Consider the following 17,042-nt stretch of genomic DNA (forward strand, 5'->3'; position numbering starts at 1 on the left):
GCAACAGGCTAATAATTTGTTAATCATACTAACAACATGGCAGTAACATGCTAATAATGCCAGAAACATGTTAGCAACATGCTAATCATGCTAGCAGTATGCTAGTAAAATGCAAATAATGTTAGAAACATGTTAGCAACATGCTAATCATGCTAACAACATGTTAGTAACATGATAATCATGCTAGAAACATATTAGCAATATAGAAAGACCCTAGCAACCACCGTGGGTACCATAGCAACTGCAAAGCAACAACCTAGCAAAGAGCCCAGGTACTCTAGCAACTGCCCTAGAAACCAACCTGGGTATCCTAGCAACCATATAGCAACACTTTAGCAACCACCGTAAATACCCTAGCAACGACAGCAGGAAGTTAGCAACTACCCAGAGTACCTTAGTAACTGCATGCAGCACCCTAGCAACTCCGGTAGCAACCACTCTGAGTACCTCAGCAACCACCCCAGATACACTAGCAATAGTTTTTCTATGTCAGTGTTTTTCTGACGGACGGTACAACACTGAAAACATTCAAACTTTAATCGTTAAACTATTTTAAATGTCGCACGACTTCAAACTGGAAACCTGCAAACTTCAAGCTTAAAAACTTGTTCAGACTTTCTGGCTGAGCTTTTTAAAGACAACTTCAAGTTTCTCTGCAAACTCTTCAGTCTAGTTGCTAATATTAAAGTATTATCGTAATGATGAGCACACTGGCTTGTATAGTGGAAACAGTTTTACTGTTTACCGCACACCATTATTCCGTTATTCATACCGTTATTCTCGTTATTTTCTTATAGCGGGTAACGAACCGAAGTCTCGCCCACAGGCTTACATCCGTGTTAAAGGAAAAGGTGGATTTATGGAACACTGCAGTGCTTACTATAGTATTTTTAATACCTGGACCAGTGTAAACTTAATATTGACATCACTGTTCAGATCAAGTTAGTGTTGAGAAGCTCCAAATGATCTCTTTCACGACTTCTTGCGCTTTAACAGACAGATACACTTGGCCAATTTGAACATTTAAGTGATTTTAAAGCATTCAAGTGCAAGAAAATGTGAATAACAGCTCTATTGAGTGTGTGTGTGTGTGTGTGCAGAGCTGTTTCTTGAGTTCTGCGCAGGACTGTTTTATATCTGCTCTTGCTCAATCTCTGAATGTCACCGCACGCTCTCGTGAGATTTACGCCGGGTCCCGTGTGATCCCCGTCCCACTGCAGATTTTGACTGATCGACTGTTCACTTGTCTTTAGTAATATTTGAACAGTATAATTAGTTAGGTTAGTAGTTTTAGCTGTGCAAATTGTAAATGAGGATTGTAAAATTGAACCGGTATCTAAAATTGAGGCCAATACAAGATAACAAGGGTCAAAAACAACAACTCTTTTATGTTTTGTGGCAGTGAAAGTTTGATCAGTGTTGAGCTCTGATTTGTAGGTGATCAAATGTTAGTAAACGAGTTTCAGTGCTGTCTGGATCATCTCACATCAGCCTGGAGAACACGATCGACAGATTCAACTACAAATACTGAGACTGTCTCAAACTTTTGTTCATTTTAGTTCAACTTTACAATCATATGATTATTTTGACAAAACATTCAGACATTAGACTAGACATGAAAAACAGAAGCGTTTCACTGCTGGTCTCAGATTCTGAAGCCCTCGGATATAATATATGAAATTACAGTTTGAAAACAATGCTGTTTCTCAAATGCTCTTCTGTTACGTGATGAAATCAGTGACCATTCAGCGCATGAAGTGTCTAATATTCAACAGCGTGTTATTTTGGTAAAGCGCATCACGCAGGTATTTGAAGTGCACTTCATGGTGTTGTCATTGTAGGTGCGACACACTAATCGTGCTATTTATACCACAGAATGACACCGAATAGAATAGTGAACGAGTATGTGAATTGGGACGCTCCTTTTGTTTTATTTCAGACTTTTTCTGTCCTTCGACTCATCTGTGTTCTGTTCTAAATAAAGATATAAAGGTCTGCTCACACCAAATACAAGAACTACAACAATGATGTTCAAAATATAGTGAAGTTCACACCACAATTCTACCAATGATCTCCATACCAGAGCGTATTTTTCAATCTGATGAACAATAAAAACACTGACAGCCAATCAGGATCCATCCTGCATTAAAGAGCTCCGCCGTTTAAAACCACAGATGACAACACTGCAGCAAATGCTTCTAAAACAAAATGCACACTAAAGTCGTTTTTATTTAACATGAACTGTAGTTATTATCATTATAATTAGCGTTTGGCGTTGTAGTTATATAATTATTGCTGTAGTTAAATTTATGGTTGTAGTTATTATTGTGAGTGTTATGATTACAGTTATGGTTTTTAGTGTCAGCAGTCCTTAAGTGTTTTGTGGACGTCTGCAATCATTCTTTAAATAACACTGTACTTCAACAGCACTTCAGCTGTAGTAAACATACAGTTTTGTCCCCAAAATGTGTTAGAGTAGGTACACAAACACACACTCACCAGTCCCGGTGTGAGCACTCGACCTCCCGTCTGATTCTCAAACACCGTCAGCTCATAAAACTCCTGAATATCTATGGAAGAAACACACACTTCATATTAAAGACCAGAAACACACTTCAGAATTCAGATGTTTGGGGTCAGTAAGAAATGAACACTTTTATTCATCAAGGCTTCATTAAATGGATCAAAAGTGCCGGTAAAGACATTTATAATGTTACAAAAAGAAATGCTGTTCTTCTCAACTTTCTATTCATCTGTGAATCCTGAAAAACAAAATACATGACGGTTTCCGAACTGTTTTCAACATTGCTAATAATCAGAAATGTTTGTTGAGCAGCAAATCAGCATTGGTTGCCAGGTTTTCACAACTAAACCCACCCAATTACTACTCAAGACTAGAAAGTAGTAGCCCAGAAGTAGCCCAGTCACGTTTTGAGGGGCGTCCCCCGGTAAAAATTGCATACCAGAGGGTAAAATACACGTTTTTCGTAAATTCCCCTGGTAACTTGAGCATTCCAGGGGCTAAACATTATGTTGTTGAGGTCACTTCAACCCGCAGACATGAAAAACAACCAGTGTTAGCAGTGTTAAAGTAGCCCAATTCTGCAGGAAACCGTGGTTTTGGCAACACTGTAGGGCTGTCAAACAATTAATCACAATTAATTGTATACAAAATAAAAGTCTGAGTTTGCCTGTGTAATTATTATGTATATATAAACACAAACACATGCATGTATATATTTAAGAAATATTTATAAGTATATGTATTTATTATTTTTTTATCATTTATATTATATATAAATAAAAATATTTTTTGAACATAACATAATTTCTCTTAAACATATAAAATATTAATTTGTGTGCATTTATATATACATAATAATTACACAGGCAAACTAAAACTTTTATTTTGTATGTGATTAATTGCGATTAATCATTTGACAGCCCTACAACACTGCTGAAGACTGGAGTAATGAGAAATAAGTTTTAACACATCTACACAAATTGTAATAATACTTCACAGTTTTTCCTGTATTTTGATCAAATAAATGCAGCCTTGAAACATTAGAAATCTTAATGATTCCACACTTCTGTCCGGTAGTGTAATTCCGATGTGTTTGTTTAGAGGATTATGAACAGATTCATATGAAACATGTCAGCGTGTTATGATCCGCTCGTGTCTGCGTGTGAATTAAAAGCGTCTCGTCTGCCAGCAGGGAATCCTGACGCTGACTGACAGCTCCATTCATCCTCAGCGACCAATCGCACGCCGCTCACCTGCCAAGCCCCGCCTCCGGTGACCTCTCTAATCTGATGATGTGACGTGTGTAAATCTCCCAATGACAGATTACACACTAAATATAGAGAGTTCACACCGCCACTCGCCGCTGATTAGCTCTATGAGTGTGTGTGTGTGTGTGTGTGTGTGTTACTCACCCAGCAGAGCCTGAAACAGGTCACTCTGAAAGATGGTCAAGAGTCTCTCAGCACGACTCCTGAAACCTTCATCACCTGCTGATTGACAGGCTTCCATCGCCTGCAGCGCTCGCTCCGTATCTGACACACACAGCATTAAACACACATGTAACAGAGTGAAACGTGTCACTGTAACCCTGAACATGACACACACCAGCAGCACATCACAGACAGACCTGAACCATCTCACACACACACATTCACACACACTGAGAGCTGAACGTGTCTCACCTTCTCGTTTGAGAGGCATGTCTGCTGTCCTTGTCTCTGATGTGTGTCCGTCTCCAGCTGTCGTTTGATCCTCTGAACTTAAACCTCTTTAGGGCTTTGAGCTGCTGCCCCGCGGCCTGCTGGGAGATGTAGTTCAGCCTGGCCATCTGTCAATCAAGCACACCATTCATCAGGACAGTGTGTGAACGAGACTCACTGATATGATGTTTCCTCCAGAGTCTCTGTGATCTTCTGCTCTGTGGATCTGACTCGGCTTAAAACACACCCGTCCTCAACACACACTCACTCATGACTACAGTACAAACAGTGTATGTACAAATCTACCCTATAATGATAAAAATCCATGCAGTGGTTTTTAATTAATCTGTAAAAATAATATCCCCTTTTTCAAATCGAGCCGTTCTCAGATGACTGTCGTTGTGGCGTCACATGACAGAGGCCACTCCCACCATAGTTGATTGACATGAGCGTCTTACCTCAGATCAGCTGTAACAGTCCGACCTCTTTGTTTTGATGCCGGAGCAGGGATGTAAGTTATACAGGAATATCTCCGATTGAGCGATTGAGGTGTTGTGTTGCTGGATGTAATAATGAACATAGTGGTCGTCATTTACTCCCGACATCTGAGCCGCTGAAGATGCAGTGGATTACGTTTGTTTGTGAAGGGAATGAACCTCCTGATCTACATATATCCGTCTATGTTCACACAAATCATTCGTGATCCAGCTTCACTTACAGCAGAAGTGACTATAAGGGGTTTATTATGAATCTTTGCGATCACCTTTCCTAATAACGTGGTAGTTAGGAAGTTTAACGGCTAAACACAGCTAAAATAAACAGGCTCGTCACTCCACAGAGAGAAGAGAGGGGCGGGGTGAGCAGAGCTCATTTGCATTTAAAGGAACAACCTCTTAGAATGAGATGATTTTTGCAGAGCTGATTTTGTCAAGGTAAAAAGGGTGTCGTTTACACAACCATTGAGAATTTTTAACCAAAGTATATTAGAGACTTTTCATTAACATGGGCAAAATGGGCATCCGATGACCCCTTTAAAGCAGTAGTTCACTTCCAGAACAAAAATTTACAGATCATGTACTCACCCCCTTGTCATCCAAGATGTTCATGTCTTTCTTTCTTCAGTCGATGAGAAATTATGTTTTTTGAGGAAAACATTTCAGGAATGTTCTTCATATAATATATGGTGTTTGAACTTCCAAAATGTAGTTTAAATGCAGCTTCAAAGGCTCTAAACGATCCCAGCTGAGGAAGAAGGGTCTTATCTAGCGAAACAATTGGTCATTTTCTTAAAAAAAAAAAGAAGACAATTTATATACTTCTTAACCTCAAATGCTTGTCTTGTCTAGCTCTGCAATGCGCATGCATCTGATTCAATTCAATATAGTTAGGGTACGTCTAAAAACTCTCATCTTATTTTCTTCTCCAACTTCAAAAGCATCATTGCTGTTTTACCTTATTTTGTTAAGGGTGTTTGATCTTCTTTGCACATTCACTTTGTAAACATTGGGTCTGTACTTCTGCAGCGATGTAGGGTGATTTTGAAGTTAGAAAATGGGAGTTTTTTGACATAACCTAACTGTATTGAAGCAATGCATGCGCATTCCAGAGCTAGACAAGACGAGCATTTGAGGTTAAAAAGTATATAAATTGTAATTTGCTTCACTAGATAAGACCCTTCTTCCTCGGCTGGGATCGTTTAGAGCCTTTGAAGCCGCATTTAAACTACATTTTGGAAGTTCAAACTCACAGCACCATATCAGTCCATTATATGGAGAAAAATGCTGAAATGTTTAACTCAAAAAACATAATTTCTGAAAAATTAAAAAGCATGAAGATCTTGGATGACAAGATGATTTTCTGGAAGTGAACTACTCCTTTAATACACATCAGTGTCAAGGTGTCACATTTATTTTTATTATTAATCACGTCTGCACAATTGTGTGTGTGTGTGTGTGTGTGTGTGTGAACATCATGATGCTGGAGAGTGATTTCTGAAAGACCAACAGCTCTGCTGCCCTCTCTTGGTGACACACACACACAGTCTTCAAACAGGTTGTATAGACCTGCTAATGCTTCTATCTTTAGAAATAAAGTCTCGTCTGGACTGTCATGCGGCTATTTTTAACAACAGGCCATTTGATCTGCAGACGTTCTGTTTTAGTGATCTGAATAATGACAGCTGCAACCGAGTTTGTTTCATAACTGATGAATTTTTCAGCATTAACACTTATTTTGCTGTTTATCACTGTGAAGTTGTTTTGAGATGATCTGTACTGTATGAAGCACTACAGAAATAACTCATCTGAGTTTTCAGTTTCATTAATAGGATCATTCAGCCAAACATGATCATTCTGTTCTCATTTGCTCCAAAAATCTGTTTCTCAGAAGGTTTGAAGAATGTTGGGAACCAAACCATTTTGGACCCCACTGACTCATTATATGGACAAAAACACTGAAACAATTATTAATATATTTGACCGTGGACCACAAAACCAGTCGTAAGTGGCATTTTTTTTAAACTGACATTTATACATAAACTGAAAACTGAATAAATGAGCTTTCCATTGATGTATGGTTTGTTATGATATATCGTCATTTATGATACATTGAGAAAATCATCTTTGAAGTTGTCCAAATGAAGTTCTTAGCAATGCATATTAATAATCAAAAATGAAGTTTTGATATATTTACGGTAGGAAATTTACAAAATATCTTTATGGAACATGATCTTAATATCTGAATGATTTTTGGCATAAAAGAAAAATTCATAATTTGGATTGTTGTCTATTGCTACAAATATACCTGTGATACTTAAGACTGGTGTTGTGCTCCAGGGTCACAAATGTGAAAGTCATTCAGAATTCACACAATTCAGAACGATCACTTGAAGGTTCATAAACTTTAGGGTAGAAAACATTTTTCAGCAGGACTGAATCAGACTGAAAGACAAAGAAGATCAGAAACACATCAGATTTATTCGCATGTGGAAGCGGCTCAGATCAAAAATATCAGATATGAACCTCAGTCAGCTGCGGAACGAAGCCACGAAGAGCGTCCTGAACACACGCGCGCGCGTACGAGAGCGTTCACGTGTGTGTTCGTTAGAATTAGGAAACGTCACTCAGTCTGTGTCGTCGATTCAAACGTACAGATGAACACACGGACGTCCATGTGACCGAACCAGCCACCACTCACAGCCGGTCTGAGGTCAGAGGTCAAACAGTCAACGCTGCAGCAAACTCTGGCACGCATAAGAGTTCAGAACGGAGCAAACAGGAAGTAGTCCGGCGCTCCCTCCATAGGGCACAGGAAGAAACAAACCTTAGAAGCACAACGCTACAAAACCACAAGTGTCTGCGTTCAATCAGAAGATCACATCACGACTCCAACGCCGGCTGCCTCACTTCCTGCTGGAGGCGGGGCCTTTATGGAACAGGTAAATTGACCTCTGAAGTCCTGAATGAGAAACCAGAGCAGAATCAAACATGTTTCATAAATCCTGATGAGTGTATGTGTTTAATTATTTACTGTATTATCTGTGAACCTGGAGCACAAAACCATCACGTGTATATTTGTAGCAATAGCCAACAATACACTGCATGAGTCAAAATTATGAATTTTTCTTTTATGCCAAAAAATCATTAAGATATTAAGTTCATGTTCCATGAAGACATTTTGTAAATTTCCTACCGTAAATACATCAAAACTTAATTTTTGTTTAGTAATATGCATTGCTAAGAACTTTTGGACAACTTTAAAGGTGATTTTCTCAATATTTAGATTTTTTTGCACCCTCAGATTGACCTTCATAAATGGTTTACTGGTCCAGGGTCCAATGAACAGTAAACCATATTTAATCTATTCATAATTTATTGACTTTAGTAGGTGTTTTTTATTGTTTTTATTTCACATTTTTATCATTTTATTTAGTATTAGCTTTTCATCAACTCACAAATCCTCATCTGGGAAAGTGTTGCATAACATGTTTAATGCGCTTCATGGTTTTGATAAAGAATTGTATTTTTCTATCAGTGTGTACAAAGTACTCCTGTTCAGAGTAAACAAGGTCAAAAGTGATCCATAAGTAGTCTGATTAGATTACTTAAAATGTGTAATCCGATTGATTACATTACTAACTACTGACTTCCTCATGTCATTTGTAATCAGTAACAGGTTACTGTTTAAGTAATCAATAAACACTACACAGGGTTGATCTCATACTGATCATCTTGATATGAACTTATTTATTGCTTAATAAACGCCGATAGGAGTGTCGTATCCTCGGCTCAGTTTATGCTCACTTCCTCAGAATTCAGAATAAAAGCCCCTGATTCACATGCGAACACTAGAAATCAAGCTGAATTACAGTGATGTTCACACTTGTAACTGGAGCGTTTATAGTGAATACTGAAGAACTGAAGGTGTAATTATAACTGAAACCACTGATTCCCAAATGCAAAGTTTTGCCACAGTGCCACTAAAGGTGTGCGATACTGACAAAAAAATGATCTCGGGATTTTCTGGGATTTTACTGACAATGATATTTAGATGATATTTTGCGGAGTGTGTTATTGTGCTGGTATCTTAAGGACTACCGTGGACAGCTGACTCATGAGTTTTTGATGTTCTGTGTGATCAGTTCACAGCACTGATAGAAATGAATCTTTTCCAATAAGTTTAAATTGATTTTTACCTTTCATGGGCATTTTAACCTTTATAAAGCCATTTTTCCTAAAAGTGTACATCATCTGTTGAGTCAAATTCTTAAATTTAACCAGTCAATATGAATAATAAGACATTTTGGGCTGCTGATGAAATCAGTATCAACAAAACATGTCTTGCTAATGCAGAGCAAACACAGAAGCTGCATCTGAAGTGTTTAGACGCGTTTACACACTGTTTGACGCAGCTCAGAGCGACATCCTTTAACCTCTGTTAATGCATAAATAATGTTTCGATAATGTTGATTACTGATATTTGAAATGATTTAAAAAAGAAAAGATACCACCAGTAGGTGTCAGCAAGTCACAGTTAATAAGTGAGTCACTGCAACTGAACCGAATCATTTAAATGTTTGATTCATTCAAGAACGAAACACTGTCATGTTACTCAGAGACACAAAACAGTGCTGTGGCTGTGTTTTTTGGCGAAATAAATAAACAGGCTACAATGCAAGTCTCCTAATTAACTTCTTGCTTATTCAACTGTTGTAGAAATGAATGTCACATTTGTAATCAAACTGACTTTTGGAGGAAAAACAGCACTCTGTGTGATATTGATTAACTATATGAAATTACATAAATATATACATTTTAGGCCTCATATCCCGAATTTTGTCATTATTCTAAATGCACTTAACAGAGTGAATCATGCAGTGAAAGAACACACTGTTAATGCGCATGTGCGCTCGTCTAACCTACAAGACTTCATGTAATGAACGTGAGCACTTTGCAGGTGCGTTTTGTTTGGTTTTTGCAATATACTCAATGTCAAATTACACATCAGACCATTCTGGACCACACTGACTTTCATCATATGGACAAAAACACTGAAACCATTATTAAAATGTGTGACCATGGACCACAAAACCAGTCATAAGGGGCAATTTTGTAAAATTTAGATTTATACATAATTTTAAATCTAAATTAATAAGCTTTCCATTGATGTGTGGTTTGTTATGATAGGACAATATTTGGCTGAGATACAACTATTTGAAAATCTGGAATCTGAGGAGGCAAAAAAACAAAAACAAAAAACAAAAAAACAAATATTGTGAAAATCATCTTTAAATTTGTCCAAATGGAGTTCTTAGCAATGCATATGACTAATCAAAAATTATGTTTTGATATATTTACGGTAAGAATTTTACAAAATATCTTCATGGAACATGATCTTTACTTAATATCCTAATGATTTTTGCCATAAAATAAAAATCAATCATTTTGACCCACACAATGTATTGTTGGTTATTGCTACAAATATACCCCAGCGACTTAAGACTGGTTTTGTGCTCCAGGGTCACATATATTGCACACCCCTAAGTGGCTCTGATTTTCCTGTTCATTATTGTGAAGCTGCTCTAAAAGTGTCTGTGTGGTGTGAAGCACTGTAGAAATGAACCTGACGTGTGTATTTTCTGCCGTCATTTATTATGAGTGTGTGGTACCATTAGGGCCGCTGCGGGGCGTCCCGATCAGCTCGTAGCTGCTGAAGCCCACATCAGTCGTCAGGAAGGAGCTGAACTGATCCGGCTTCAGTCTGATGCTCCTGTAGTTCCTGTACGTCACCTCCTGAACACACACACACACACACGATCAGATACATCCTACATCACGTCTGTTAAATCATCTGCTGTTATACACCAGGGTCAAAGGTCACTGCCGTTAAAACCTAAACATAAATTAAAGTGAGAACTACAAAGATGAAAACAAGCTTACTCTACATGAATCAATTTTTAGTCTCAAATCTGATCATCAGGATCTTTTGAGGAACATTGGTGCATTTTGTGCTCTAAAGATGTGATTGATTTAAATTACAATCATCAGAATGTCATCATATTAATATCAGCATCAGCAGAAAATTCATATTTCTGCTCAGTTCAAGTCTCTGAATAAAGCCGAGCTGTTTCTCCTCCATATTCTCACTGTATCAGAGTATTTGAGCCGTTACCGTGAGTCTCTTGCGGCGGCTGTATGAGCTCCAGGGCTGTGGTTCGAGGATCAGCACTCCTCCAGGTGACAGGTGTCTGTAGATGCGCCGAAACAGTCTCTGGATCCCAGCGTCACCGTAGTTCAGATGAACCCACTTGGTCAAACTCAGACACAGGATGACGTCGTATTCGGCACACTGGGACGCCACCGCCTCGTCACTGTCCGGCACATAGTCGCCCTGAACACACACACACGTTTGTTTTTGTGAATTGTGGGGACTTTCTATAGACTTCTATAGATTTTATACTGACCAAACGATATTGTCTGTCCCCTAACCCAACCCTAACCCTAAACCTAGCCCTCACAGAAAACATGTTTGCATCGTTACACTTTCAGACAAACATCATTTACTATTTTTAATACTTTTTTAACATTGTGGGGACCGGCAAAAACAAATGTAGCAAAAAAAGTACACACACACACACACACACACACACACACACACACACACACATAAACATCAGCTGCTTAGCAGGTTTAAGTGGTGACTAGTATGAAATCAATCTGGGAATGAACTGATACACACACACACACGTCTGGTTTATTATCTTTGTGGGGACTCCCCATGAGTCTGTGTGTATTCAGGTTTAGGTCCCCACAAGGATATAAAAACAAGTCCACACACACACACACACACACACACACACAGGCATGTCAAAGCCTGACACTCAGAAGGTGTGGCTGAACACACAGAAGACATTTGCACTTCAAGACAAAACTACAAACATCAAACTCAGAGAGGAAACTAACTTAGTCTTATTTTATATCATCCAAAATATATACAAGTTTATGTGCATACAACATATGTAACATAAAGGTTTTCAGTCTTTTTTTAGTATGATTGATTAAAATAGCTGATATATACATATATAGAATTAATTTAATTTTTTTTACTTTCACTTCAATTTTAGTTAAAGTTTTAGTAATTTAGTTGTGTTTTTTGTCCATTTTATATATTAGACATATATAGGTATATATAGTGTAACAGTGTTTTGGAATATTTACCTCTCCCCAAATTTGTAATGATAATTTAATTAGACAGAGTTATACTGACCTATTAAGATTTTACTTCCATCAGGATTGTAATTATATATTTTTGCTATTTTATTAACATTTTTTCAGAGGTAAATCCATAACATTTACATTTTTAACAATATTTCAAATGTAATTTATGAGATTTTTTTTCCAATTGTTCTTCGTAAAAGGCAAAAAGTTGATTGTCCTCATTCAAAATTAAGGATCCATTAGTTTGAATATACACTGAACCTAACCCTATCATAACATCTTAGTTGATAATTCAGTATACTTTATTTTTGACAAAACATGTTTTGGTAGTGGCAGTAATGCTTTGGTATCAACCACACCACTGTACTAAGTGTACTAAGATTTTGTTTATTTCCCCCAAATATGATGATTGTGTGTTCCCTTTTGTCACTACTGAAACAATGATGACATGTTTTGGTCGTGGCAGTTCTACAGGATAACACCCAAAAAAACAAAGATTTCACTACTGAAACTCCACCAAACGTGACAATTTTAGATGGTTTTGAAGCTAGCTCAAAGATGCTAATCAGCACACGGTTAGCTGACACAGCTCTGAACAGCTGTACACATATAAAATTCAATTTCAAGTTTATTTATCATATGTACACTGTCAGTGACAATCTGCACATTGAAATGCTCAGGTTGAGGCTCAGGCATTCTACATAAACGTTACGGAATAACTCACAAAAAAGTGTGCTTCAATGCAGAAAAAAGGTGTTTGTGGCGTTCCTTAAAGTTACACACATATTTTTCAGACTTTTGAACACATTTACATCAAAATGATGAGACCTATCTACGCCATGTAGCTGTGAGAGAAGGACACAGGAATATTTACTGATCATAAACCAGTCATATACATATACATATATATATATATATATATTTTTTTTTACTTTTTTTTTAAACTAATTGCATTATTATGAGTTTCAATAGATAATAGAAGGATCTTAATAAACACCTAAGATTTGAATACTTATATGCTGTTTAAATGTGTTTTTGGTTGCGGGACAGCAGTTTCTGTAGAATGGCCCATATACACTATTTCAGCTTATATTTAATTTTATATTTTATTTTGAGCAAGAAAAAACAATTGTTATGATTTTAGGTTTATTTAATGATACTAGCCCTATCTTCAAGACAGTTTAAAGGGGTAGTTCACCTGAAGTTCACCTGAGCTTATTTCTTCTGTTCAACAGAAAAGCAGATATTTTGAAGAATGTTGTGAAACAAACAGTTGCTGGTTACCGACATCCTTCAAAACATCATCGGTGTTCAACAGAAGGAAGAAATTGAAATGGGTTTGGAACGACATGAGGGTGAGTAAACGATGACAACTATTCCCTTAAATCGGAGACAAACAGATTACCTTCAGGAAGTGGATGTTGGAAGGAAACACACCCGGGACGTGAGGCATTATGGGAGGTGCGGCGATGGGTCCACGGCAGCGCGTGAAGGAGACGGGAAACCTGCGTAACGCTAGACTGTGGTCCAGCTGCAGGCCCATCAGAGGCGCTAACCCCAGCTGACCTCCGGCCTCGACCTCTGACCCCTCACCTGACCGGCTCCTGCCGCTCTCGTCCAATCCGCGCAGCTCCGACAGGAAGTAGCGCAGGTTCTGTCGGGCCACCTGCACCAGCGCGTCGTCGACGTCCACGCCCAGGATGCGCTCGGGGCTCCAGTATTTGGCGATGGCGAGGGTCACGTGACCCGTGTTGCAGCCCACATCCAGGACTTTTTTCCCGCGGAACCACTCGGGTTTAAACACGACCAGGCGCGGGTCCGAGGTCAGCGACGGCGTGCGGTAACCGTAATAATGGCTGTAGCTTCCGTACTGGAAGCTGCGCTGCGTCCTGCGCTTCTGCTGCGGAGTTTTCTCCGCCCTCAGAGGCGGGGCTCCGCAGACCCCGCCCACCACCGGAGTGTGGAACGTCTGGCTGACAGGCGGAGTCGGCGTGATGGACAGGCGGTCCGAACGGCTGCAGGTTCGTCTGCGCTTCCTGTGTTTGGACGGCTGCGCCTGAGGGGCGGAGCTAGACGAGGAGGGGTGTGACCGTCGCCGCGGCGGGAGGATGGGCGGCACCACTTCGTCACGGCAGTTGATTGACGTGTTGAGTTCGTAAGGGCGCGGCGACTCCTCCACGAGCTTTTCAGGCGCCGAACTAACGACAGGAAACAGCGGGCCCGACGCCGCCCCTTCGTTGACCTTTACCTTCTCGCCGTCCGAAGGCTCGCCGGTCGGATGGTGCCGGTTGCGATGTCTTCGCCTGTTCTTCAAGGGCGACACCAAAACGCCCGTAGCGGCGTCTCCGCCGCACCCGCTCAAATTCAGAGGGTCTGTGATGTCTTTAGGAATCAGGATCTCCACCGGGTCTCTGTTTCTCCTGGGAAGCGGCGACGACTTGGGCGTCTCGGCGTTGAGCGCCTTGCTGACCTCCTCGTCCAACAGGCTGTTGAGGTTCAACGGATCGAAGATGTTCCCGCCCAGCAGGAAGTTGGAGGGCAGCACGGGGTCGCATTCGGAGTTGGCGCGGCGTCGGCGTTTGCTGAGACTCGGGTGTTTGAACCCGACGCTCATGCTGTAGCGCCGCTTGTTCAGTTTCTGCGACTGCAGCTGCAGCTGGGTCGTCTCGCCTCGCGACTGCAGGCCGTTTTTGATCTGCTCGCCGAGCCCTTCCTGGGGCGTCACGTGATTGGCGGTGAGTTCGGTTAGCACCATGTTAGCGGTCACCTCATCCTGGATGGCGATGGGCGGAGGGTGGGCGTGCAAACTCCCCCCGCCGGCGGCCGGAAGCTCACTCTGAACGGACATCACGGCCCACATCCATCAGCCTGTAATGCGACCGTGTGGATCCTGCAGACAACACAACAGTTAGCAAACGCACACTGAAGAATCAAGTTCTACTTGTTGTGATTTTGTCACTCTTCATACTTACTTGACTACAGTCAGTGTAGTTTTAGCTGCATTAATGTGCTTGTGACCCACGTGTTACATCTGTCACTCATCTAACACCGCCACGCCTTGCTCATTTAATAACTCCGCCCCTAGGAGGATCCTCCACTGCCTATGAATAATGCGAGAGAAACGCGAGACCCAAAAGCTCCCTCCCCTATCCGACACAAACACACACGAACGTTACCTCACACACACACACACACACACACACACACACACTACTAAGCGCGATCGTTTCTCCGCCTTTCTCGCGCTGTGAGTAAATACGAACGCGAAAATCACACAAAAATACCTCACACGGCGCACTATATAAAGCGACACATCCGCGCTCACTGCGCCGCGTACAAACACAGCTGCACGTGCACTAGAGCTACTGTAAATATGAGAGGTGCTCTCTAAAATAGTGATGGTTAAAAACAGACTTTGATCTCTCGAATGTTCAAGAGTGCGTGAGCTCGCGCTGCTCCATCTCGCGCTGTGGCACAGCAGACCCGCGGGCTTATATATCCCAGCGCGGAGCGACACTGACGGACAGCCGCGGCCGCCAATCAGAACGTAGGATATACGCTAAGGCCCCCTGAATGACCAATGGCGGAGTTCGGAACGAAGGCATGTGCTCTCGGTCACCTCCCCCCCCTCGCTAAATAGGTATCCAGCTGACTGCCTGCGCTGACCCGACACAAACTACTCAATATCATCCATATCAACAAATATCACTTGCTGAAGACAAAAATGACCTTGTACATTAAATTAGAAATTATGTCTGGGGGAAATCCCTTCGTTTTGCTTCAGCGAACAGTCAGGAACTTGACATAGGCAGCCGTCACATGTGTAAACAAGCCCTGACTGAGTTCCTCAGCACTAAACTGACGCTCATAACAGCGACTAGCGACTGAAAAAAGATGACACGCGTTGTGTGACAGTGACATTATGCAATTTATGAAATTATCGCCGACAGCGAGTTTTAAAGAGACCCTCCCTCGTTTCTGCAGGAGAAGGGGTTTTCTGGGAAATGTAGTTTTGCAGTCCAACCTGTTGCAAAACTTTTTTTTCCACAGAAAGCTCCAGAAGAAATGTGATCTTGATCCAAGTCTCAGTTAGTAGCACAACAATATATTTTTTTCTTATCACATCGTTTTAGTTGTACTGTATTTGCAGAGGAAGAAAAGGGAGGGAAGGGAGGCTAGTTTTTTTTTCTGTACTAGCTATGTTGTGTATATCTTATCTTCTAGAAAACATAGAGGCATCTCCAATTAAATAAAATAAATAAATAAAAAGTTTATTTTTAAATGTGTAAATGTGAAATGAGGCGTCACGAGCGCGCGCGAGTGGATGATTGACAGCTGAAGTGAGGGCGCGCGCTCTTAACGGTTTTCTGAGGTGCCTCAGTCAGATTGATGTCAGATGATTCATTTTTGATCATGAATGCTGGTCGTTTGTCTCGTTTAACGACAGGACGAATGATTAGAAAGGACGCAAAAAGCAGTAAGTCACATCAGTTCTTTGGGTTTCTGTTCACATTTTTTCTTATTCAAAAGTATAATGTTCCGTCTCGTTTCTTCACGTTATTGTATTTCAGTAGCGATGTGTCGATATTCTGATGTACTAAATCAAAATCACGACATAAAAAGTCGAAGTTATGACACAAAAAGTAAAAATTATGACATCAAAATTCATAATTATGACCTTAAAATCTAAATTATGACATACTAAATCGAAATTATGATGAGATAAAACCTTGAAATTATAATTTGATTCAGATCATGAGCGGGTTCATGAATCGTTTGAATTAGATCGGATCTTTAGAGCGGATTCGCGAATCATTTGATTCGGATCGGAACTTTAGTGCGGGTTCGCGAATCGTTTGATTTGGATCGCAACTTCGGAGCTTGGATCGCGAATCATTTGATTTAGACCGGATTCGCGAATCATTTGATTTGGATCGAAACCTCGGAGCTTGGATCGGGAATCATTTGATTTATACCGGATTCGCGAATCATTTGATTCGGATCGGAACTTTAGTGCGGGTTCGCGAATCATTTGAATTAGATCAGATCTTTAGAGCGGGTTCGCGAATCATTTGAATTAGATCAGATCTTTAGAGCGGGTTC

General features: G+C 40.4%; 2 protein-coding genes across 2 annotated transcripts in view; both read right to left on the reverse strand.

Annotated features, from left to right (window-relative positions):
* dlg4b (discs, large homolog 4b (Drosophila)) overlaps positions 1–4,361 on the reverse strand; it is a 34,502-nt gene extending 30,141 nt beyond the window's left edge. The window contains exons 1-3 of the mRNA XM_051105028.1: positions 4,207–4,361; positions 3,937–4,056; positions 2,500–2,570 (exon numbers count right to left, since the gene is read on the reverse strand). Coding sequence (XP_050960985.1) covers positions 2,500–2,570; positions 3,937–4,056; positions 4,207–4,225 — 210 coding nt within the window. The 5' untranslated portion in view covers positions 4,226–4,361. The remainder of the gene's footprint in view (positions 1–2,499; positions 2,571–3,936; positions 4,057–4,206) is intronic.
* A 2,818-nt stretch (positions 4,362–7,179) lies between these two features.
* mepceb (methylphosphate capping enzyme b) lies at positions 7,180–15,449 on the reverse strand. The gene is made up of 5 exons (XM_051105033.1): positions 14,912–15,449; positions 13,345–14,829; positions 10,894–11,112; positions 10,391–10,514; positions 7,180–7,680 (listed from the first exon to the last, which is right to left on the reverse strand). Exons 2-5 carry the CDS (start codon positions 14,797–14,799, stop codon positions 7,625–7,627), a joined length of 1,854 nt encoding a protein of 617 aa, XP_050960990.1. The 5' UTR covers positions 14,800–14,829; positions 14,912–15,449; the 3' UTR covers positions 7,180–7,624.
* Positions 15,450–17,042: the final 1,593 nt, after the last annotated feature.

The sequence above is a fragment of the Labeo rohita genome, unplaced genomic scaffold (genome assembly GCF_022985175.1).
Source record: "Labeo rohita strain BAU-BD-2019 unplaced genomic scaffold, IGBB_LRoh.1.0 scaffold_87, whole genome shotgun sequence".
Classification (NCBI taxonomy): Eukaryota; Metazoa; Chordata; class Actinopteri; order Cypriniformes; family Cyprinidae; genus Labeo; species Labeo rohita.